The sequence below is a fragment of the Archocentrus centrarchus genome, chromosome 19, assembly GCF_007364275.1.
Source record: "Archocentrus centrarchus isolate MPI-CPG fArcCen1 chromosome 19, fArcCen1, whole genome shotgun sequence".
In the NCBI taxonomy this organism is placed as follows: Eukaryota; Metazoa; Chordata; class Actinopteri; order Cichliformes; family Cichlidae; genus Archocentrus; species Archocentrus centrarchus.
The window spans coordinates 3971114-3997278 of record NC_044364.1 but is presented as its reverse complement, the minus strand read 5'-3'; the positions used below and the strand labels follow the sequence as shown (position 1 = coordinate 3997278).

Genomic DNA, 26165 nt, shown 5'->3' with positions numbered 1-26165 from the left:
CAGTTAATTTAAACATCAATTAAAATTATAGTTCTTTATTTCACAATTTAATTAATTATTTCATGGTTCTTGTGCTGCAGTGCATCATGGAATAATTCAAACTGTCGCTGCACAGACCCTAAAAGCTGATTGGTTAATCTGCACATGAAGTCGAAACATGTCAATCCCAGATAATTGATTGACGGGGTGTCACAGTCAGTTGAATTGGAGGTGGTGTAGACTTAAAGTTATTTTAAAGTTATTTTTATTATTTTTATTTTAATAAAGTGAGGAGCATTTTCACAGAAACATATTCACAGCATGTAGATTCTGTTTGTGGATATCCTGAAGACAAATATCAATCCTGCTCAAGAAATGATCAGATCATCTGTTTTTAGTATTAATTCAGCTGCATTCTAAACACCAGCTGTCTGTTATAAGTTTTGGAAGTCTACTAGAATAATCATGAAAAAAAGTGAGATCTGCTAAACAGTCTGTTGATTAATGACTTATTTAATTTAATATGTGGGTGTGCAGTTCTTCTCCACCTTTTAAAAGTAGTTTTTGGCCTTTCAAAATAATTTCACATTAATGGGCCTTTGATAGCTGAGCATCTTCCCAGAAAGATAAAATTGTATCTATATTTTAAAACACCACTGGTAATTACATCTGTTATGTGCTGTTTTCATTGTAAATATTAATCATAAAGGTTAAAAAAGGCAGTAAAATACAAAGTGAAGCCAAGCTGATGTCATCAGTCGTGCTGCTGTCTCACTGTGAGCTGTGTCCTCCCGTTTCCAGGAACTCCCACAGAAAGAAGCGACTCCAGAACAAAGAATAGACCAGCGTTACCCCCCCACCCCCCACCCACCCACCCCCCGACTTTGATGGGTGAGCTTGACTGATAAAATCAAGTCATCATGTGTTGCAACACAGGAGTTAACTCCTGTGGCAAACCCTTGTGAATAAGGGAGCAGCTGAAAGTAGCTCTATTATACATAACTTGTACAGGGCCGTGCTGCTTGGTTTGTTCATGCAAACTAATATAATTAATCACATTGAAAAAAAACTAAACATAACAAGGATGGCAAATCTTGTTTATATAAATGAATAAAAAAATAAATATGAGACTGATTTTATTGCTGTATACAGCAAAATGCATTTACATCTATGTTGGATTAAGGGTCAACCATCCATTGTTTTAAAGATAATAATACTTAGATAATAATAATAATAATTACACTACTCCATTTGTCAGTCAGTCACTGTCCACCCCCTTTAAGTATGGAATAATTAAAACGTATGCAAGGTTTTGTTCAGTCGAATATACTCCCATGTATTAAAGAGGATTTCATAACTGTTGTTGTGGTTGCATATTTACATGAATTATGCTTTGCCTGTACACACCAATACAAAAATGCATTTCATGATTTAAAAAAAAGAGGGGGGGGGGTTTGTAAACTTCACATTTGTAAACCCCTTTGCCTCCAGTACATTTCTACATTAGGTACAATATACATGACATACTCTTGACAAAGTCCCTTGACTTCATGAGTTAATATGTCAAATGCTGTAATGCATGATTGATGTTGGGCAATTTGGAGAGCTCAGAAAGTGGTGTCTTAAAAATGTGCTAAACTAGTTGTTACCATGGCAAAATAAAAATGATGCAGTGCTGTTGGAAGGTGCTGTAGGTGCTAGGCAACACGATGACGTCATATGGTACCATTCAAGGGCCTAAGACGTGCCAAGTTCGATTACTCGTTTCCCGATCATGTAAGAGAAGTTAGCGGAAAAACAAACAAATGGTATCAGAGTAAGATAGTAAGATATGATGGATTGTTAAATAAATAAATGATGGTAACAATTACATCTGTGATAATATTTATAAAGCAGCTGTTCACGTCATCCTTCATTGTTTAACTGTAAAAAACGCCAAAGTCTGATTCAACATTAAATGATGATGATTATGAAATGCTTCAGTTTGAGGTAAAGCCTGATATTTAGGGGGTCATGGTTTGAAAAACTTAGAATTCAGCAGTCACAAAAACCCCACAGCACATTGCTGACCTGCTCGTATTTGCATTTATATTCAAATATGTTTTGTGTATTCAAGGGAAGGAGAGCAGGCAAGGTCAGCGAGTGATTATTGACACAGATCATCATCTGAGAGATGATGGATGGCAGCACTCTTTACGGATCACCTCACTCGCCATCTCTTCCTACTCAAACTTTCAGGCAACGACGAGGATCGTCAAGGTGGCAGTGGCTCAGGAAGCCATTCGAGTTATATTGTGTGTATTACTGATAATAGTTTGGGGTCATATACAAAGATGGTAGATTGGGCTGTCTGAAACTGATTTGATGTGAATGAAGAATCTGGTTTTCTCAAAGTTGTGGAATGAGTCACGCCGGGGCTGCCAGCTCTCACCCTGCCTGCGTATAAAACACAGGCCTTCAGCTATTTGCTCTCACACTGCCCAAACAAATGTCACCGCAATTAAGGGGAAGTCTCAAAGCCCTTCATTTATGACAAAAGGCTTTTTTCCTGCTTGCAGTACAAAGTCTGAACATCAGGCTGTTCCCACATTTCAGCACCAAACATCAGAGAGCTCCAAAAACCATTTTATGTGTTTAAGCTGCTGGACTCGCACACAGACCCGTCACAGGTTATAAACGACACTCATTAATGCATGTTTTTAAAATCATGGAAATCACATACGTTTACACCATTACAAGAAACAGTAACTGAGACAGAAAGTAAAGTACTCTTGCATACTACACATTTAAACACAGGAAGCACCAATTATCTTAATTGTTGCACCACAGCTTTAACTCTATTGATAATTAATAGCTATTAAATATTCTTAACACACAGGAGCCCTGGCATTGGGCTGTCTGTTCCAAAAATCTCCCATCTCATTTACACGCATGGTTCAAAGTTGGCAGCCTTGAATTACAGCTGTTTAGTATGAGGGATAGTAAATAGTGTAATTCATTGCTTATGCTCTGGCACATCCACAGACAGCTAAGAGAGGGGCCGTCTGAGGGCACCGAGGCCATTCACATTCATTTGTCTGACTGGTTATATTTGCATATTCTTTCACGTGTGCAAATCATACTCGCATTTATACGTTTGTGCGCCCGTTTGCAAACTGCACACATGCAGATCTGAGACTGCAGATCCCTCTGAGTTCCCACACAGAGACCGAGGCACAGTTTCAAGCTTTCCTCACACATTAATATGCAGTAATCATACCCCAGGAGCTAAAACCAATGGTGTTTCTCTTTTTATTCGCTCTCTAGTTTGGCTTCTTCAATCTTTCATAGTTTGTCTTTCTTTCTTTTGCCCACTAGTTTGCAACCTGTGATAACAAAACTCTGTGAGAAAGTTCTCCAGCTTCATCTGTCTTGCTTTTGGCGAGATGTAATTGGATTAGGGGAGGGTGAAGGAAAGCAACTCCTTGTGGTTTACCCTCATCTTCTTCTAGAGTCTTATAAACACAGGAGCAACGGGAGAGGAAATTAACTTGTGGGGCAGATCATCTCTCTCTCTCTGCTTCCCTCTTTTCTCTCCCCCCCCCCTCGCTGCACTCTTTCAGTTTGACACCAGCAGACACACTGACGGCGATTACAACTCATTAAACACCCTTCACGCGCTTGTCTGGCTGGAATGAACAAACAAAGGATTTAATCCAAAACAGATAGGTGAAAATGCGGCCCTGGCTCTGGTATACAGGGGTCGGGGATGGATAAGGAGAGTAAACAGGAGAGATACTTAGGGTGTGGATGGAATTAACTGGGAGAATGAGGATGGAGTGAAGATGTAAGTAATGGAGAAGGTGACTAGAGGGATTACATGCAGTAGGAGGAGAAGAGGTGCTGAAGAGGGAAATAGCTTAGGCTAATTCTTCCAAGTGAAGGTTGTTCCAGCTGTGAAAATAAGTTAGAATTGCCCTCGCAGGTGTAATGAGTTTTCTTTCTGACTAGAGCTTTATAATGCACTCCCTCCAGTAACACCTGAGGCGAGATTATGCTCTATGGCTGAACAGTGCAGCTGGAGGTAATTAGAACTCATGCGTGCAATTACGTTGTCAGATGCAATGCTAATGCCGTGGTAAATGGTAGAGATCAGCACTTTGCTTAGCTTAGGTGGTGGTGGGGGGGGGCATTTTTAGAAGTGTGCAAAATCCACAGGTTTCTGTGGAACATGAAACACCAGAAAACAAGCGTTTTACTGTCGCCCTGCACGTTTTTCTTTCTTTGGTTTTGAAGGTGAAGCGCCCACTCAGAGTTAGGCAGGAGATAGATTTGTTATAACCAGGAAAAACACACCCCTCCACTTCGATTGCACCTCACACGCTGCCCCACACAAGCCTTTATATTTAACTAATCACGGATATCATGTGGAGAATATTTCTTGTAATGCATAAATTTATAGGAAAATTGCAGAAACATTCATATACAGTATGCAACAGTTCAATTTGTCAGGCAATATGACGCGTGAAATTTTTTTGGTGTATTCTTGCATGTAGTTATGGTCCTATGGTTAACGCAGATGACAGAATTTCCCACATGCATCTAAGCTGACCTTTTGTTAGCAAATCTAATTAGACTTTGCAGAGTTCTGCGAAACTTGTTTGGATAAAACCCTCAATATTCATTATTCATACAGACTTCTTTAATCTGTCTGCTACTGTGACATTTGGAGGAGGATATAAAGGAAAAAACAGCTGCACGTGTCACTGAAACCTCGTCATCATTGCCATCAAATAGCTACATTATTTTCTGTTGCGTGAGCAAAAGCTGAGAAAATTGAAAGGAAACAAATTCAGAAAGATTTGCTGGTGATTTGAATTAAACGAATTCAGACATTCCCGTGTCATGATTTTAGAAAAGACCTCATCTCAAGTCATGGCCACTTCAATTTGGAGTTTCCACTTTGCTTTCCTCTCGATCATTAGTGGTAACTCCGAAAAGCTTGTGCCGGTTTCCGGATGCTCTGATCTCACAAATTTAACTGGATCAAATTATTCTCACCGTGTTTTGAAGGCCAGGCTGTACCAGTGGTCACTCCAAAATCTGTGTTGGCTATTTCATTACCAGCTGCATTGAGGGGACCACTGCAACAGCTTTGTGAAAGCAGAAAAATTGGCACCACCAATAGGAAACTGTCCAGATGACCTCTTTCCAACCTAGGCTGTGGGTTGAACCTATGCAGTGCATTTCCACTGAAAAACAAGGCTATTACTGGCACCTGCCACACATTTGCTGGGCCTGAGTAACGTCAGTGACTGTGAGGGACTGCAGCAGGGAATTCAGTAGTCAGCTTGCTGATTGTGTCACTGCTGTCGTAGAAAAGAGGTACATTATAAGAGGGTACTTTCTGGATGGTAAACTGTGTTAAATAGTCTGATCATTTTTAATTTTGGGAACTACTGAAATCAGAATTGTGACACTGATTTGTTAGAAAATGGCTGCGATTTGATCACATTTCAATATGTCCTCTTGATTTTCTCTCCTCAGCTCTGCTCCTTCTGTATGACGTCACTAACAAAGCATCCTTCGACAACATCAGGGTAAGATCAAATTCACTTGGCCTCCCCTGTCTGACAGTTTCACCCTATTTTTCTTAAGTTTTTGAAAAGATGTTGATCCGTTTTTTGTTTTTTTTTTTTCATGCAAACTGGTCTGAGTTTGAGCATTACCTTATTCACAAGCAGAGATGATATGGATGATGTACTGGACCAGCAATTTAACGGCACTAACTAGGAATTTTTGGCTGTGGTGAAATTACACTAACCTGCAGGTGGAGGGGAGCTCCCTACCAGGAGCATGAAGCAGAGCAGATGTCTGAGGGTTAGGATTCCTTTACTCTAAGAGTGTCTCTCAGACATTTACAAGGAGCTTAAAGAAAGGGAGATATTAGAGGGTTAGAGTTTGCCTCCGAGTAACACTCAAATGTCTGCAAGGATCTTTGAGTATCTGCTCTATCAAATACAAAAACCATTAATAGGGGATTCCATCTAATGTTTTAGCTGGATTATCTCATTTGCCTTGGAAACATATCTGGATACCTCAGGAAAAGCTATAAGACTCCTCCTGAGGTACGGACATCTGCTCGTTTTTAATGACAAGCTGCCTTCGTGACCAGCCCCGGGGTACCAGGCATGATAAATAGCTTTATTATATGTTACTGAGACTTAGGAGGTCGTTTCATTATTCATTGACTTTCTTCCCACGTACTGGCAGTTGGCTGTCTCTCTGAACATCAATTCCTGTCTAGTTCCAAATTGTTTCCTTTCATGTAAACAAAGCAGAATTACAAAGATGCTGTTCCTGTCTGGTAAAAAAAATTGCATTTGATTACATTAGTTTTCCAAGCCGTCTTCAAAGTTAAGCCGTATAATCCCGTATTCTGCCTCATGCTCAGAGCACGGATCAGATGGAGATGATGGCGATGATCATAGGAGAGCTGAGGATGACCACAGTAACACCAAATGAAGGGAGGGGACAAAGTTGAAGAGCACTGGGGTGCAGATTACAAAACTTTTATCTCAAATGGATGCATCTCTTTGAAGTGGCAGCCTGTCTGTCATCTGAACTCAGTTCCCACTGCGATTTTTCCGGCCATTTCCTGCCTCATTTGGTGCCTCTCCCCACCGTGCCTCGTAGGTGCACGATTCTGCTTTGATTAACACAGGGCAGAGTTAAGAGCAGAAGACGCCTGTTAAAAAAGTGAGTATCTCACACATCAAGCAGAGGAATGGTTCCACAGCCATCTGGCAGGACTGAGCCACTTACACCTGATGTATGTGTGTGCGTGCAACTATGGATGCATGGGGCTACCAGTGTGACCTTAACATGCTCTTGCGCTCACACAGGTGTGTGTGTGTAGGTGTGCAAATGCCTTCATTAGCAGCGGAAGGAAGAGGAGTCCCCAGAGAGAAAGAGACACAGAGCTTAGCTTCTGTCCAAACAGCCGCTTACCATCATTATGCCTCCCATTAAATAGCTCTCTGTTGGGTATATGGAAATTTGAATACTGGCAACGAATGCTGGAACCAACCATGGATAAATACAACATACAAATGTTCCCAATCTTGTCTGTGACGCTCACTTTTAGCCAGTTGATTGTTACTGAAGATGTAAGCCTTGAAATTAGAGACTTTATTTTTTATTCATTTAAATTCATTCTAGTTACAGGAGTAATCGTGAAGTTGTTGGAGACTTTTTTTCTGCTGTGGATTAATACCCATGGAGTGATTTGTACCAGCTTTGTGCTTTGGCAGGGTATTCAGTGTGTTTCAGGTACTGAAAAAAAATGTTATCTTTTGCAACAGTGTGGTGGCAGTGTGGTGGCCAAACGCATCATATCAGCACAAGTGCCTCATATCAACCGTCAGCGTGGTGGTGGAGGGGTGAGGATTTGGGCTTGTTTTGCAGCCGGGGGACCTGGGCACCTCCCAGTCATTGAGTTGTCCAAGCTAAATCTTGGCTGAAATTGGTTCATGCAACAAGCCGATGATCCCAAGCACAGCAGATCTACAACAGAATGGCTACAAAAGAAAAGAATGAAGTTGTTGCAATTGCCCAATCAAAGTCCAGATAGCTGTGCATAAACAAATGCCTGCAATCGTCAGTGAACCGAAGCAAAGTTGCAACGATGAGGGGGTCAGAATTCCTCCACAATGATGAGAGAGACTGATAACAGAAATTATTACTTCATGTTATTGTTGCTGAAGGTGCTTCTAGCAGCCACTGAATAATGCGGTGTACTTAGTTTTTCACAGGACTGCACATCCAGTCAGGAATTTAAGGGTGTCACAGAGAATGTGGTGAACAAGGCAAGTGGATGGTTTTTTTTTTTGTTTTTTTTCCTTTGGAGGTTTCTGTGTTTTAAGTAAATAAGTTATCGTGTTGTGGATTTTTGTGCATTATGCTGTTTAGGCCACTTTTTAAAGTGTAAGTTTCCATGACTGCTGCCTTGGCCAGGCTCTTAGAAAGGACATTTTTAATCTCAAAGGGGGAAAAAAGGCTAAAAAAGAAAATGTTAAGACATACCCAGGGCATTTCTTTTCTGTCCACTTGAGTGCCAGAAGTTTATTGTCACTCAGAGAGAGTAGCACACACACAAAGCATTTCTCAAACAGCCTTCAGTCCTGTTCATGTGAAGGGCAGCGGTGTGCACACCATGATTGGTCCTGATGGTGAATAAACTTTAACATTGGCCAAAATGAAAGAGGCCTTTAGTTGCTTAGGAGTTATCCATGGTTCCTTTGTGGCCCCTCAGACTGTGACTCACTGTTAATTGCTCTCACTGATCAGCCACTCCTGGAGAGGGTGACATTGGTCTTGAATTTCTGTCATGTGCACAGAGTGTGTATCACTGTGGTTTGGTCGAGCTCAAACCCTTTAGAGATGGTTTTGTATGCCTTTCAATCCTGATGAACATCCACAACTCTTTTTTTTTTTTTTTTTTTTTTTGGAGTCCTCTGAAATCTAATTTGCTCCTGCCATGATTAATTTCCCCAAGCATGTGTTTGTGAGCGATCGGGCTCCCTTAGGTCCCCGTTCTTTAAATAAGAGCCAGACTGTTGTTGTAGTGAGTGTAAAAACCTGGCTGTAATTTTACACTTTCTGTAATGTTACTGTTTTTTTCTTTCCTTTAGTAGGTTTCTCTCTTTCCATTTTTAGAACTTGAAAATCTGATGAGTTGTTTTGTTATACAGTACTGTATGAAAGTCACGAGTCACCACTCATTTCTTTATATTAGGCTAGGAAACTGGGAATTAGGTGCCCCGAACTCTCTGAGGCAGCTTTCCTGTAATTCAGTCTTCAGGAATAATTCTCCAGGCTTCTTGAAGGACATTCAAAGCTCTTCTTTGGATGTTTCTGCCTTTTCTTCTGTTCTCTGTCAGGATGATCCCACACTGCTTCAGTAATGTTGAGGTCCGGGCTCTGGGGAGGCCGATCCATCACTGATGATGTGTTTTTCTATCCAGGAATGCTTTTACTGGATTGGCAGTGTGTTTGGGGTCATTGTACCTTTTGCATTCATAATTCAATCACCTTTGATGAGATCCCCAGCACCGCTGACTGAAATTTGACAGACCCTCCACTGTGCTTTATAGATGGCTGTCAGCACTCTCTGTTTTACTCCTCTCCTGACCTCCTCCATACATCTCCATACATCTCTCAGGTCCTGTGTCAGGTCTTTTTTTTCCCCCTATTTCTTAAGGACATGACTTTCAGATTCCAGTCATTTTCTGTAGCCAGTGTTTTAGACCTGTCACTTCTTTTGTCCTCCACTTGTCCAGTTTTCTATTTTTATGCCTGTCAAACTGTGTTAAACTGTTATTTTTTTTTCTCATGGGAACAAATTACATGCTTTTTGTTCCAGGCTGCTAGTAACAAATTACCCGATGATACAGACTGGACTGAAAATGAGTGAAAAAGCAGCCAATGGGAGGCCTGAAGAAACTGTTGCTCAAGATGACTTAAAAAATGACAAGAAACTCTATTGTCAATAAAAGCGATGTTACCTGTGTTAGCAGCAGGTGTATTATATAGTCCATTTTGTTATCCGTTTGTTGTGTCTTCTTCAAAAAGGCCCACAGATACATGAAATGCTCGTGGGTCTTGTTTCCCTTCTCCAGAGAGCTGCAGGAGCACCTCAGATCAGTCTGCCAGGTGTTCATGTAGCAGTCAAAGCCACAGAAACAGAACGCCAGAAAGCTTTTAAAATACAAACTGGAGATTATACCAGGAGAGATACAAACGGTATTAAGCCACACGCCAAAGTATTAGACATGACTGCTTGATTTGCTGAATTATTTTTTGCTTAATTTAAAGTTATGAGGCAGTAGCACTGTTATCATTTCACATCAGATGATAAATCCTCATTAGCCTGTCATGATTTGTCTCAAGACTATGCAGAGCAATTTGCCATGTGTGCTACTTGTGTAAAGCATCCACCCTCCTCTCCACAGAGATTTGTGCATGTTTCAGAGTGTTGGGTGTTTTTATAGCTCTCAGCATCAGCCCCCCCCCCCCCCCCCCCCCCCCAAACAAAAACAAACAAAAACACAAACAAAACAGCTTTAATGCTCGAGAGCAGATGCAAACACAGTAGGATGCTTGAGGACAGTTGGAGTGTGTGTGTGTGTGTGTGTGTGTGTGTGTGTGTGTGTGTGTGTGTGTGTGTGTGTGTGTGTGTGTGTGTGTACTACTGCAAGCCCTAATCCCTTCAGAGGCCTGAGAGAGCACACCTGCTCAGCACGGAGAGCCACGACAGTCTGAGAAACAGGCACCCACACAAAGGTAATTTGGGTTCATTAGTGTTCATTAGTTCTAATTACAACGCTCAAAATGCAGACACCCACACTCCCTCATCTTTATTTGCGCTGTGGATTGTATAAGGTTCACAGGGCGCTGTGGATTGTATAAGGTTCACAGGGCGCCGTGGATTGTATAAGGTTCACAGGGCGCCCTGGATTGTATAAGGTTCACAGGGCACCGTGGATTGTATAAGGTTCACAGGGCGCCGTGGATTGTATAAGGTTCACAGGGCGCCGTGGATTGTATAAGATTCACAGGGCACCGTGGATTGTATAAGGTTCACAGGGCGCCGTGGATTGTATAAGGTTCACAGGGCGCCCTGGATTGTATAAGGTTCACAGGGCGCCGTGGATTGTATAAGGTTCACAGGGCACCGTGGATTGTATAAGGTTCACAGGGCACCGTGGATTGTATAAGGTTCACAGGGCGCCATGGATTGTATAAGGTTCACAGGGCACCGTGATTTGTATAAGGTTCACAGGGCGCCGTGGATTGTATAAGGTTCATGGGGCGCCGTGTTCTTCACTCTTACCTGTTTCTAGTATTTGGCTGTTGTGGGAAGAGAAGCGGTCCTGTTTGCAGTCCAGCAGCGCTGAAATCATGGTCACCTTTACTGCATGTTGTCCTGGCTCCATGCCCACTACAGCATAGACTGTATATATCATCAGCAGAGCAGCTGTCATTAGCTAACGCTATCAGCTAACAGTGGCAGCTCTGGTCAGCAAAGTGCACCTCAGACAGATGTCTCTTAAACAGTGCAAGGAGTTCTTAGACGGTCTATTTATTGACTTAACTGCAATATTTATTTGCCAAACTACATTTTTATTTTCATTTGCAGTAATTTATATTTTGTGGAAGGATGGAAAGCGCACATCTGCTCGCCGTTGCACTGATTGAGTCAGACACGGCGAGATAAGGAGGGGATGGGTTGTAAAGCGGCTCACAGCAGCTGAGCTCTCAACTGATGTGGACTGACACGGCCATCAGCTGTTATCAGCTGACAGACAGGGATGGCTGACCAAGCTTGAGTTTGTGGCATGCCTTAATTCACACAGCTCAAAGTAACCCCCCCCATGCATTTGTCATGAACATGAGAATTATGTGGCTAAAATCCCAAACTGTTGATCTAACAGGCTGCAGACATGTGTGTAACTCTGTGGGGATCAGCTAGGTTTCAAACCAAATCATCAAGATGCTGTTGAACTGCTGTCGTTGCTGCTAACGCTTCACATTAAAGTGAGCAAGTAGCTTTAACTGCAGTCTACACAACAGTGGATACAAATGTAGAAATGAAGCACCTCTGTACTAAATGTAACACTTTAAGCAGCACTGTTTTGCCTGCATTTTGGGAATTATACATCTAGTTGATTAAAAATCCGAATGCAGTAAAAACTGAGGATTTTTATAAAACAGCTGCTTTTATTCAAGTAAAATAATTGTTTTAAATTTTGTATGCATTCTTCAAACAAGCTGTTTAAAACTGAGAACCACTTTTAATAAGTCAAAGTTATTGTTGTGATGGACAAAGACGACATGGACGAGATGTTTGCAGATCATCTGTTTGAGCTTCAACAGAGATAAATGCAGTCGGGGGGCACGCGGCTCTGTGAGGCTACTTCAGCACCCTGTATGTCACCCATGGTGTGAATCCATTAGCAGCAGAGCCTCAGCTGGAGAGACAGCCCCCCCCTGTCCTGTCCATCTACAATTCTCTCTCGTGGGGTCTCCCATGTGTTTCTTTTCTTCATCCTTCCTCCTTTTCAGTCTAGAATCACAGATTTGATCTCTTCTTCCTCTTTTCTGCCCCCCTTTTTTTCCTGTTTCTGTTTTGCTTTCAATCAGGAGACATCAGCTTCTTGAGCCCCTCTATTGATTTATTTATTTTAAGCCATAACTCACCATATTTGGAAGAAAAGATGGCTTTATATACAGTAAATAGAAGCAGATGCTAGCTAGCTTAGGTGACAAGGTGTGTCCACAGACTGTCCAGTTTACAGACACAGCAGAGGTTTAGAGAACTCCTGCTCAGTAATTATTTCATAAGATCAGATTAATTAACAGATTAATGAGAGCAGCTCCGCTCTGCTGTGCTTTCGGTCACGTTGAAATTTAAATTCAGTCACAGATCAAGTTAGTGGCAAATAAGAAATCAAAAAGACGGCGACCCTCGCCGTGCCAGCTAATCCGCTCAGTTTTCAGGAAAAGCTCCGTTTAAGGTAAGAAAGATGCTGAGCAAATGATGCGTTTATAAAGTTAAAAAATATATCACCAGTGTAGCTCACGAGGAAAGAGAAAATGCATATTTTACTGGCATCATCACTTTCCAACCCAGCTAATCTCTCTCATGCGTCAGTTGCTGAATATTGTAGAAGCCTTTTCCACCACAGTCTGTCCGTGTCTGAGGAGTCACTGAGTATAAAATCCTGAACTCTCATCGTCTTTTAAAGTATTGAAGGTAAACTGTTTGCATACTAACTCTAACAGTAAAAATAGTGTATAGCACACAGATACAGTGTATACTTGAGGAGTGACAAAAAAGCCTCTTTAACAGATGATGGAAATCATCAGGCAGGCGACAGGATTTCTAAACTTTCTCTAATTTTTTTGGTCCTCAGACTGTCAGACCTCTGCCTCTCTGTTGTTCAGTATATTGTGTCTCCACTGACACCTACACTGTCGGGAACCATAAACCATATGAACAAGGACATGTTGATGATGCTGTGTTTTGCTGGTTGTCATGCCAACAGGTGCACAATTGCACTTGGGATCGTTTTTTTTTTCCACCGCCATCACAAACCTGTTCGACTGGATTGTGTCTCTTTGCACCCACCTCAGGTGGGGTAATATCATACTGCACGTGCTTCAGTTTGTGTGGTCTTATGATTTTTATCAATATGAAACTCAAATGTGCCTCGAATACTCAGAGAAGAATGACCTGCATCACTGAAGGACAGGACTACTGTTGGGAGCAGCCAGATAAAAGCTTTTCAGGCTCCATTATTCATACTAAATAAAGTTGTAATTTTTCAGTAGCCAGACGCCTCGAATGCTTTACAGCCTCATATCAGGGCTTTACAGCTGCTACTGCGGCACCATGCACTAAAGATTTACGCTGACATGCAAATCACACACTCGAACACATACGTACAAAGGCAGCAGCAGCACGCACACACGCACAGGCAGATTTTATTGGTATTGACCAACGCGCTTGGACACAGAGGTCACAGAAGAAAAAAAAAATCATTAAATCATTAAATCACTGCAAGCCTTCTCGTTGTGTGTGTGGGGGGGGCTTTGTTGTTTAAAAGATTACCTCAACAGTAAAGTAAAAATCAATGTGATGTACACTCGGTGTCAGCGGGCACACTGCCAGCTGAATGTTTAGGGAGAAGACTAAAGGCAGCGAGAAAAGTCTTTGCAAACTGAATTAGTGCATTCTTTTGCATATGCCGTGTGGTCCCATCTTAATGCAATGCCTGTTAATTTATTGGAATATTTATCGATTGCTTAATCATTCTTCCCATGTGCACCGGCCCTGAAGCCATCCATTCTCACTGTGAAGACTCTCAAAGCAAATTTTAGACGAGGTCCTTATCGGGTTTAAAAGTTAAACTGAAGCTAATATGAGACTTGAATGCTATTCACATTCAGACCTCCTGTTTGAGACAAGTAATTATTATCACTGATTGCTGTTTTACATGAATGATGATTCATTCATCCAAAATGCTGCTGCTGTGAGCCGCTCTAGTAGCAGTATAATTTGGTAATTTGTGCCGTTGTACTGATATGTGTGTCTGAAAATTGGCAGTGTACCTTAAGTTCCACTGAAATGGCAGCAAGCACATTGTGGGCGCTCTGTCATCTAAAAGGCATGCGAAATCAGCCGGGCATACATTTAGCAGGCATGAAACACCAGCAATGTCTCAAGCCAGTTACCAAATCAGAGTAGAGGTCTAATAAGACTTTTTAACACCATTTTTACACTGTTGTCAACACAAATTAGGCCACAAACTGTGGGAAAGGTGGTGTTTATACAGTTGGGTGCACTGATCATTTGGGCTTATTGTGCTTTCCCCTGTTATCGTCATATATATCCGTACACTCTTACTGTGGTCGTTGCTCATATCAAACATGGAATGGATGACGGTGCACAGAAAACCTTCAGAGTTTCTTACTACTGTCATATCTCAAGCACACAGTTCTGTGAGCACAGGAGCCCCACCCACCTGCAGTTCAAACCTTCTGTTTGCAAGGGGCACCCAATCCGATGGACAGGTAGCTTAACGGGGGGGAGGGGTAGCTTGTTTCAGACAGTTAATGAACCAAGGCTCAGCATAAAATAAATATGGATATTTTGAACTTTGAATCATGCAAAGCTACTTGAGTTGAGGAATGAGAATAACAGGACCCCTTTCAACACAGACTGTTCACAGACATTTATTTGTCTATGTAAGAAAACTGAAACTGAACCAATAATATATATATCTGAAATATTTGAGGTATCAAGCAAGAGGAGAGCCTAATAAGTAAAAAAAAAAAAAATGTGCCATTGAATTGGTTGAATTCTTTTGCAGTAATTTCCATCACAGCTCCTCTAGTAGCAGCATAAAAGTTCATAATCTGTACCAATTTGCTTTGATTGAGCTGCAGGGATGCCTAAAATGTCTCGGGTGCAGATAAAACAGAGAAAACAATAATGCTGATTGGCAGACAGGGGTTTGCTCTTCAAGGCCCTCTCCTTTGCCAAGTAGCACATTAACAATGCAGACACACTCGATCACTCTCTGCCTGTTTACAGCACCAAATCAAATAAATGTTTGTCCTTCCTCCTTCCTTCTCTCTCTTTGACACATGAGTAAATTTGCTGATTTTTCTCCGTCTCCCCTTCCAGCCCCGATACTCTCTGTTTCTCCTCTGTTTATTTGCTCGCTCCCTTCTGTCAAGGTTGCATCTTCTTTAAACCAAGTTATCTTTTCGCTCTCTTCTCCCATGATAACAGTATTTTTGGCAGAAAACATTCCTGCAGTCGTCAGTTTATCAGACAGCAGTTAGAAAACAGCTTGAAAAGGCCAGTGTGTGTCCTATGAATATGTAAAAGACAAGAAATGGCCGATTAAGATGTGAAATCCTGGTGGCTAATTGGTTACTCGGCTTTTCAGGGGAATTTGACAGAAACTTTAATGCCTCCATCTGTATTTGGCTTTTTTTGCAGAATGTGAAGGAGCTGGAAGAGGAGCGTACACACTAATGCCCCTGCATGTGCTGTTGCCTCTTGACTTACAGTCGCACAGCGGTGTTTACACAGACACATGCTGCACGCCAAATAATCCTGTTTACATATGTAGAGCAACCCAACTGTGCAATGACTGCTTTCTGTTTATTAAGATTAAATTAATTTTCAAGATGTAGCACCACGCTGAGAAGACATATGAATATATGAAATGGGAAGGAACATTCAGGAGGACCGTTTGGCACCATCGTAGGCGGGAAAATGTTCACCCGACCAATTTTCTGATGAAAATGGTCAACTTGAAATGATCCGTGTGCTTTAGAAGCTCGAATTTACACGAGTTTAAAGTAGGCTGTCACCCTGTGGCTGGGGTATGGCTTTTTCTGGGTTTGTGTACTTTGCACACAGATTGGATCAAAACCAAAATTGCTTCTGCATCTAAAAAGTGAAGGCAGTGTGCATACCATCCAGTGGCCAGCAGCGGGTGACTCCTCTGGATTCAGAAGGGAGACTGTGCAGAACTCTATGGGGAAATGACCTCATAAATCTCTTTCTGACGAGTTTATGGTGTCTCTAGTTTAAAGTCATGTTGAGTACAACATAATATATTATCTCTGTTAGTGTGAGAAAGGAGAATAAAGCAGTGTATGAGCATTGTTTCTCAGGCACATCAGTTTCTTGTTTGTGGCGTCTAATAAAATGCAAATAAAAACAGGAGGCAATGTTTGCAAATCTCATAAACCCATTTTATTCTCAGGAGAATATAGGAAACATATCAAGTGTTCAACCTGAGAAAATTTACCATTTTAAGAAAAAGATATGAAAGTTTGGAGACAGCAACATGTTGGGACAGGACCATGTTTACCACTGTGTGGCATCCCCTCTTCTTTTAACAACAGCTGGTCAGTGTGTGGGAACTGAGGAGACCAACTGCTGGACTTTTGAAAGAGGAACGTTGCCCCATTTTGCCCCATTCTTGCCTGATATAGAGTCTTTTTGTCAGATTTTTCATTTCATGATAAACCAAATGTTTTCATGAAACATTGCTGCCACAAATCCACGCTTTTGTAAAGCTGCAGGATGCGGTTTAGCACCATCTACTTGACTCTCTAAGATTTTCTGTTTATACCCAATCATGTTGCTGACCAATCACGTTGCTGACCAATCACGTTGCTGACCTGTTGACAGTTAACCTGATTAGATGCACAATGTTCCTCCAGCTGTTGGTTTTTTTGAAGCAACCTTTTGTCGCCGCGTTACAACTTTTTTTTTTTTTTAGATGTGATGCTGCATCAAAGCCACAGCGAGATAATATTTTTCATGAAATAGTAAAATGTCTCAGTTTAAACTTTTCATATGTTTTCCATGTTCTGCTGTGAATAAAATTTTTGGGATTGTGGTTGTATATAAAAAGATGGATGCAGGCACCTGTTGGTTTGAAGTCTGCCTCCGCTACATTAGCCTGTGCTAACTGCACTAAACTGCTTAGTATTTTCATTAAACTGTTTAATAACATCAGTTTGTTTTCCAAGACATTTTAAAATGTGGAAAAAACTTAACTTCAGCAATATTAGATCTAATATCTCATTTTAAAAACAGAAATGACCTTTATATTTTACATTTTATCAAACGTCACTTGCTGAGCAGTCCTTACCTTTGGACAAGAATCTCTCATCTTCCTCTCCTTCCAAGATCTTTCTCCATCTCTGAGAGGATCACACACCAACACTGAAAAATACAGCGGCTGAGCCGTTAGCTCGCAGACTCACTGCACAGACACAGTTTGTGTTTGGTCATTTCTGCTGAGCTGTTTGAAAAGTTGCATCAGAAATGATCTTCCATTGAAAAGACATTACTTCCTTTAGTCTTGGTCTGTTTCTAGTAGCATTAGCTAGATGCTTACCATGACAAAAGCATTATTGACATCTGCAGCATGAACGGCTGACAGGGTTGAGAGGATGTGTTGAGAGTGTAAGCGTGACTGTGGGATGTCATTATTTTCCTATTTTTTATTTATATAATATATATATAAGATGGATGCCATGAAAAATTAACTTGCTCAACAGTGTTTTGCATTCATTGGCTTATCAGATTTGATTGCTCCTTAATTAAAGGTGCTGGAACTTTGTTCTGGATTGTTCTGGTCCAGTTTAACCTGTCACGTTGCCACCACTGGGTTTAATCGCACTGTGTGTAAAGTTATAGAATTACTACAATATTACATATTAACAGCTTTGAGGAAAGATGTCTCAAACAGTGGAAACCTACTGTAGTTTTGCGTGTGTGTGTGTGTTTGTGTTTTCTTGACAGCCAAGCCTGATATCTATTTTAAGGTAGTCTTGCTCCTGCTGGTGATAAGATTTGCTTTTCAGGTACTCACTAGAGCATCTGGCCGTCCTCATCTGCCTTTACATCAGCATTTAAGACTCAGGGTCCTACAGGAAACTTGCAACACCATATGTTACACCAAAGTCTGTTCCATACAATAATAAGATTCAGGGGAGTATTAAAAAAGACAAAAACGAGACATAAACGTTTGCATTCTGTTGATAGATGTAGTTCATTTTAGAAGGCTCTAAACCCTTTAGGTTTGCATGTATCTTCAAGCTACAGTCCACATGTGGACTTTTATTTGCCATTCATGGGAATTTCAAGCTCAGGCTGCACTACAGTCATGTGAAAAAAGAAAATTGTCATATGCAGTCTGTGAAAAGCTAAACACACACCATGATTCTCTGGCTTGTAGGACCACCTTTAGCAACAATAACTTACATTGTTGTGGAGGGATTTTGGCCCACTCTGCTTTAGTGTTGCTTCAGTTCATTGAGGTTAGCAGGCATTCATTTAAGCACAGCTCTTTCGAGGTCCCGTGACAGCATTTCTATCAGGTTGAGGTCTGGGCTTTAACTGGACCAGCCATTCAGCATTCTGTTATAGATTCGTTGGTGTGCTCGGGATCATTGTCCTGTTGCACGACCCAAGCTTTAGCTGTTGATGTTCTCACAATTGACTCTAGAATAGTGTACAGAGGAGTTCAAGGTTGTTTCAGTCACTGCAGGGCGCCCAAATCATCACCCCTCCACCACCGTGTTTGGGTTTCTTCAAATGTGGTGCTGTGCATTACTGTACATCTGCACAATGGAGCAGCTTTGTAAACTTAGGCCATGCCGGCATGAGAGAAGTGCAAAACAGCTGGACTTAACCAGCTGTCATAATGGACTGTAATAGACATGGAGTCATACTCAACTCCTGTGTTAATTAGATTCAACTTAGAAGACAAACTGAAGGCTGTTTTTATTCGTGCTAACATATTTTCCATAATTTTATTCGTTCTGCTTTGGCACCAACAATAGGTCTTATACCACTCACACATGCACTGAATCCAAGCAAACTCTAACATGTACACTTTTACACACACTCACACACAGCCAGCAGGCTAATGAGTGTCAGCATGTTATGCCTCTGCTGTTCTCTTCACTCCGAGGGAAAAAAGATTGCTTCCTCTCTCCCTTTTCACCTTTTTTCCCCTCTTCCAGTTTCTCCATCTAATTTAGGCTCCTGAGACTTTTGTTATTTATTACTCTTAAAGTTTCAATTATTAATCGCTCAGTTTAAGTGAAACCTTAAATCTGATGTTTGTTCCACCTCAAGGCTGTTTGATCTTTCAGTTCACTCAACAATGATCCTCATTCATAAAAAGAAATGTGTAGAAAACCTTTTGCACAAACATGTCACTGGCAAATTTTTTGCTCCTGCTGCCATACGTCTGTTAGGCTACAGCCACACTAGAGAAAACGGTGGCTGGAGACCAAAATTACTGCGACTGCGTGCAATCAGCTTGCGATCTCTTTGCCTTTGAAATGTCCATTTCAAGGACAGGGACCAGATCTGTTCTGTCTCCAAACTGACTTTGATACGTTAAGATGACAATAAACGGGCGATAAGACGAAGTCATTCTGTCAGTTTTTGATTGATAATTTTTTTAAGTTTCTGTAATGGTCAATCCACCAGCATGTGTCAGCTCTTTAATCCCAGTGATAACAGGTCTACCTTGGGGTGTATCGAGTTGAAGCTGCGAGGCTGCTGTACAGACTGTAGGTGTGATGGTGATGATTCTGAATGGACTCCTCCTTAACGTGTGTGTCTCACTGCGGTGAAGGAAACTCAGCATCCTCTGCATCATTTCCCTGCGAACTCCTGAGGGAATATGAGATGCAGCAGGTTCAGATTTGCACACGCAGGATGTGTGTGGTCTCTGCATGTGTTTTTGTGTACATGTGGTATTCTGCAGTCTCGCTGCTCACCTGCCTGCAGCGTTGCTTCCAGCCTGCACTGCAGTTTTCTCTCCTCTTTGCTCCATCTCAGTGGACCAAACCCAGATTCACAAAATTCTACTAGACTCCATCCAAACTTCTCTGTCTGCATTTTTTAAAATTTATTTTTTAATGTTTCGCTTACAAAAGTAAACTTAAAAATTTCTTTGCCGTGGATTTTGCTGAAATTAGACCAGATTTTACTGTTATCACAGGCATTAACCTGGTAAAGCCTGAACTGTGAGATAATTACCAGAAAATTCAATTCAATGAAATAATAATTTGCATATATGAGTATTAATTTGTATTATATTAGCTACTTCTGGGTAGGGGGGTTGAATGATGATGTAGAAGTCTCAAAAACTCTCCTGAAATAAAATATGATACACTTTTGGTTAATAACGTCTGTTTACTTCAACCACTCCTCATTCTTTCATCATCATTTTTTGGCTCTCCCTTTAGCCTCAACCTGTTGTGGCAGATGACCCCCCCTCCTGGTTCTGCTGGAGGTTTCTTCCTATTAAAAGGGATTTTTTCCTTCCCACTGTCACCAAGTGCTGCTCATAGGGGTCGTTTGACTGTTGGGAGTTTCTCTGTAATTATTGTAGGGTTTATACCTTATAATATAAAGCACTTGGAGGCGACAGTTTGTTGTGATTTGGTGCTATATAAATAAAATTGAATTTTTGAAAATAGCTTAAATAAAGAAAAGTATTGAATCTGGCTAGGATCAACATCTGTGACATGAAAAAGAACTGAGTCGTATGTGTTTCCTGTTAATTCAATATAAGCAGCAGCCTCTGTGGCTGAAAAATGAAGCCAACATGTTCAGGCCCAAAACAGTGCAGTTCTTCTAATTGCCACTTGAAGTTCGCTTCAAAAGTGAGTTAATTAGAGCCCGACCAGTATAGGATTTTCATATTTGGTGATTTAAAAATCCAACATATCGGCCAATTTTTTTTTCATTTTTCAGACTCAAAACATAAGCGGATTTTTGCTGTGTAGTTATTTATATTCTCATGAAGATAATATGACAGTGCAGTTTTAAATAAACTGGTTTCATTGTCACAACAGGCCTTGTATTAGTCATTGATGCTGCGCTCACCTCTGCTTGGATCGGCTGTTTGCAGAGAGCCCTCTAGTGGACAGACTATGCAACATCCACACTGATAACCTGGTTGAAGACCGTCTTTTCTTTACTTTTTCATTTTTATTTATCAGCCATTGTAAATGCTACTATATTGTCAAAGAGCTAATATTTGTATATTGGTTGGACTCTACCATTAATCCCTATAGGTTAGGTGACTCCACTGCAGCAACATTCATCTATTATACACAGTTCCATTATATTACATTCAGTTGATTGTGGCTATTATTTGTTACCAGTCTCATATTTATTCTTAGTCTGTACACTCCTCCACCTACAAGAAGGCATCTCATTCAGTGACTCAACAGTGACTCATATTTTGTGATTTTGCCTTTGTACACTGCCTCAGCCGATTTGAAATCAATCACGATGTAATTGAAGTGCAGATGTTCAGCTTCATTTAAAGGGGTTTTACAAAGATTTTAACTGTTAAGGAATTGGAGCAGCTTTTACCCCTCAGCCTATAAAGGCTGATGGGTTACGGCCGTCATCCTGCAGGGCAGGGACCCAACCTTCAATTTTGTGAATGCGATAAATCGAGAACAATGTGACCCAGGATGTTCAAGTTGTTACCAAAGGTGCATCTATGAAAAATCTCAGATGACTTAGTTCTTAAGTGGCAGTATTCTCAGTGATTTATATTATATTTATATTCCTGCTTCTTACTTAGTCATTTGGTTTTTAATTGACCTGGTAATTATGCGTTCTTACTGCCAGGAGGCTGATGGGCAGCACTGGCGGCATTATTGAGTACTTACTCCCCCAATTTAAGCTGCTCAAAAGTAACTGGTCAAATTCACACGATTTAAAATCACAGAGACTGTGTTTAACTCATCAAATGCTTTGTTTCCTTCCTCTGCCATGCCAGGCCTTTTCTTGCAGCCACTTTCAGTTGCTTCTTGTTTCGAAGTCTATCTTCGAAGAATATCACACTGTGTGTAATGTGCTATCAGCTGAATTACACATGACACACAGGCAAATATACCCACGCTTATTTATGTATTTGTAAGCTGCAGGAGTTGCACCGTCTGCACATCATCAGTCCCAGTACAACTTTTACTACATCTCCATAAGTTGACAAAAAGAACAAAGTAAAAGTCTCCTCAACAGAGAGCAAGAAATGAATGCTGAGAAAATATAAAAAATTGTAATGCAGTAATAAAATGTATTTTCTTTGGTGTAGGAATTAAAAAGTGTTGAGACAGAGTAATCAGAAATACTATACATGTCCCATCTACTTTCTACAGAATGGTGACAATGATTAGACACGTCCTCGTTTCTTGTCTGTCAGATCTCTTAGCCGGGGAAGTGTGGGGTGGACCTCTCGCTGGCACAGCTGATGTGAAGCTGCTGCATGGCTGAAAAACAGGAAACAATGTTACCATCGACTTACACTTAAATACTGCATCTGATCTCAGCACAGCGTAAAGGAAATCAATCAAAAGTGAATCAGCATGAAAGACAGGCGGAGCTCTGCACTTAGATCTTCTGCAAAGGTGATGTCATGTGTCATCCTCAGAGGTGATAAACTCACCTTTATGAACATGCATTTACATTCTGAAAAAACTTATTCAGCTAGAGCCTATTCTCAGTCTCAGACCTAACCATAGTGCCTAACCCTAACCCCCCTAACCCTAACCAAGTAGTTTGTGGTGCCTAAACCTAAAAACTTTTATTTTGAAAGTGCACATCTAGAAGAGTCATTTGTAAGGAATTCATCTTAAATACAGGAAGAGAAAAACCAAAGGGTAGTTTGTGAGAAACACTACCAAGATTATCTCAGTTGTTTCAGCAGTCATTGTAACCCGTAGCACAAAATATCTCATTAATATTTCAACTCTATATTGATGATTATGATTATTCATGCATATGACGTGCAGACTGCTACTGTATGTCACATATGTCATAAGTTTCTCAACTTTTTAGAAGTCTAATATAAAATTGATGACTTGTCCCTTTTAACTCATAATCGCATGATTTTTGTGAGATCTTCTTACCATTTTTCGTTGCATGCATGCCGTCACGGGTCACATTGTGATGTGAATATTTCAGTTTTGGCTTCATGATGCTGGCATAAATGTTTTCATCTTTGCTGCTTGCAGCTGTATCAGGTCTGCAGCCCTGCAGGCGTGAGTAGGCAATAAGGTGTGCTATTTGTCTAGCCATGGCTGTTTTTCCTGGAACAGGTGGTGGTATTTTATGAGTGGTCACCCCGTCCTCTTCTTCCTTCCCCTCACTGAACACATCGTCAGACTCATCTGAAAGAGCACGCGGGCGGAGATGCACAGCACAGATTTCATCGAGCGTCACCGCAGGCAGAGGGTTCCTTGGAGATTGGAGCAAGGCCGCTGAGTCGGAGTGGCGTCGTCGTGAAGGTTTGGGTTTAAGGGGAGGTTTGGTTTTGGGCGAAGGCGTGTTAAGATCAGGGATTACGGGGAGGGGAATCTGCAGGGAGAGCCTTTTAGCGCGCGCTCGGGAGTTGAGGGAGCTGGATTTGGGATTCAACTTCCAGCCGAGAGGGTCGCGGCCGGTGATGACTGACGTCTTAACAGAAGGAGAGGAGCAGGATGAGGAGGTGGAGGAGGTGGAGGAAGATGAGGAGTGACCTGATGAGGTTAAGCTCCTCATGGGGGGGCAGGAGTAGCGTTTGACTGCATCGTGGGATGCTGCAAGGGATCGCGGGAGCGATACACTACGCTCAGGAGGCTGTGGTTGCATCGTGTTCTTGCTCACCATGATGACCGGGGAGGTCCCGCATCTGCAGTAGTGGACCGACCACCATCGCTTATGAAAGTTGGGGGTCAAGTTAGACGTGGAGACCGCAGACAAAGGACGCTCTGTGCTGGGCTCCTGGCTGTGTGTTGGCCTCTCTTTGAAGCATCTCTTTTTCTTTCTGAGGACCACCTGATTCCCACCGGCCACGTTTTTACTTGTCTGGCCCCACTCAGCATCATCACCATTAGAGAGCACTGGGGTAGAAGTGCCATTAGAAGCAGTGGAAGCAGTTTTCATCTTGGTGGTGCGGGACATTAGTATGTAGATAACCCTGTAAAGAAAAAAAAACACACGGAGAGGGAGGGGGGCTTTCAGGATGTTTCACCTTAAAAAGAGGAAGAGTAGACGCCCGTTTTGACTTCTCAAATTCACATTTCACAACCAGGGCTTTTTCACAACGGTTTATTGCTGAACCGTGTCGGTTATTTTGCCCTTTAATAAATATAGTGAAGTACATGCATAAGAGAGGGCCGTCACTTTTTTCTTTTAATTTATGACATTTTTTGCTTTTTGATCGACCATCAAGTCAAATGACTCACCAATGTTCCCCAATTTTGTTACTTATGAATTTCTCTTTTTTTAAGCCTTTGTTTTAGAAAAAAAAAAGTACTACTGCTTTCCACATCAGTATACAAGTAATTTACTAAGCATCATATTAACTGCTAAAACTTACAGACTCTGTACTAAAGTTAAAGCACAAAATATGAAATGTAAGACCTTGTTTACCTCCAGTGCCGCACAGGTCGCTCTTCTCTTTCACTCTCAGCTAATCTCTCGCACTCATCTGTCTTAATAAAGCTCTCTGTGGGTGTTTCCCTCCTAAATCTGACCACAACTTCCCAAAAACAAACGCCCAGAAACCCACATTTCACACATGGGTCCTCGTTTCACATGTGTGCGTGCTTGGCTGTGCACACGTACACATGAAGACACACCCATCAGACAGGCTTGAGGAGCAGCTGTTTTCATAATAGCATGGAATAAGATATAGTATATTATAGTGGACTATATTATATATTATATATTATAGTGGACTGATATTATAGTATGTAGTTGTTTGCATGAAAGGTATTTGAGCTAAGAAGCTAACCACTCAAAATCACTACTAGACTAGAAATCTTTAACTGTATGACTTACTATTGTTTTACTGTTTTTAGTCATAATTCACAGCATTTTTTACCCAAGAGCTTTTCCACTGAGGGCGTGTTCTGAGTGCTACCTGTCTTTAATATAAAGAGAGAGAAATGGTGAGAGATGATGTCACACAGTCTTTGGAGAGCATTTTAAAACCTCGCTTGTGTGGTGCAGCTGATTCACAGATAACCAGTCTCAACAATTTGGGATTTCAAGCATTTGAGTCATCGCTCAAGCAGTGGATGCCCAACAGTTGGTAAAATCAGTCAGCTGGTTGGTCCATCTCTTTGGTCCAGACAAAAAAAAAAAAAACCTTGGCTGGAGTGACACAAAGTTAGTAGAAACTCTTCCTCACGTTTCCCTTTAGTTCTATCATGAATATGAGATTTGTGGTTAAGATGAAGATGCAGAATAAGAATATGATCATTTTATTATTATAGCACTTTTTTATTTAGTAAATATACATACTCAAAAATTAACAAAGGAACACTCTGAAAATTCTGGGATATTGATCTGGTCAGTTAAGGGGGGGGGGGGGGGGGGGGGGGGGGGGGGGGGGGGGCAGAAGGTTTGCTGTGTCTCAGCACAGTCTCAGAGCATGGAGGAGACTCCAGGAGACAGGCAGTTACTCTAGGAGAGCTGGACAGAACCGTAGAAGGTCCTTAACCCATCAGCAGGACCGGGATCTGCTCCTTTGTGCAGGAGGAACAGGATGAGCACTGCAGAGCTACAAAATGACCTCCTGCAGCCACTGGTGTGAAGGTCTCTGACCAGACGATCAGAAACAGACTTCATGAGGGCGGCCTGAGGGTCCAACATCCTCTATATACGAAAGCTTCAGGGCTTTACTCTACACACTTAAAAATGTGCAAGGACATGTAGGAAGGACACAAATGTGTTTTGTAGCAGATCTACTTTACCCTACATGGCACAAACTCATTTTGTGCGAGCATGCTGCAGTAGAGTATGCACTGGCATTGTTGTTATGTAGTGGTAGCTTGGCTATGGATATATAAATTAGTGAAAGCAACAAGGTGCAGGTGAGGCCAAAGGAAGACTCCTGTTGCTGTAGCAGCACACAAGTCTTCTTAGGGTGGTGAAGATGGCTCTGTGATTGGTTTACAGATAATTTTGTTTGCAAATGTTTTTATTACAACAAAGTGATGATTTCCAAGGAACACCTTATGATAATATTTGTGTAAATCATAAATGCGATCATTCGGGGCACACTGGGGGAGCTCCCATT

The 26165-nt window shown here is 41.4% G+C and overlaps 2 protein-coding genes across 2 annotated transcripts in view; one reads left to right on the top strand and one right to left on the bottom strand.

Moving 5' to 3' along the window:
* The window catches only part of rab26 (RAB26, member RAS oncogene family), a 105828-nt gene that overhangs the window by 64282 nt on the left and 15381 nt on the right, over positions 1 to 26165 (top strand). The window contains exon 5 of the mRNA XM_030755161.1: positions 5506 to 5558. Coding sequence (XP_030611021.1) covers positions 5506 to 5558 — 53 coding nt within the window. The remainder of the gene's footprint in view (positions 1 to 5505; positions 5559 to 26165) is intronic.
* Positions 22118 to 24541, bottom strand: LOC115798339 (uncharacterized). Its single transcript, XM_030755160.1, has 3 exons — positions 24503 to 24541; positions 23008 to 24056; positions 22118 to 22368 (listed from the first exon to the last, which is right to left on the bottom strand). The coding sequence occupies exons 2-3, from the start codon at positions 24038 to 24040 to the stop codon at positions 22307 to 22309; spliced, it is 1095 nt and encodes a 364-aa protein (XP_030611020.1). The 5' UTR covers positions 24041 to 24056; positions 24503 to 24541; the 3' UTR covers positions 22118 to 22306.

Coding starts and splice junctions, on each gene's coding strand:
- LOC115798339 (XM_030755160.1), bottom strand. CDS start 24,040: ATGTCCCGCACCACCAAGATGAAAACTGCTTCCACTGCTTCTAATGGC. Junction 22,369..23,007: donor CATGCATGCAACGAAAAATG/GTAAGAAGATCT, acceptor CCTGTTTTTCAG/CCATGCAGCAGCTTCACATC.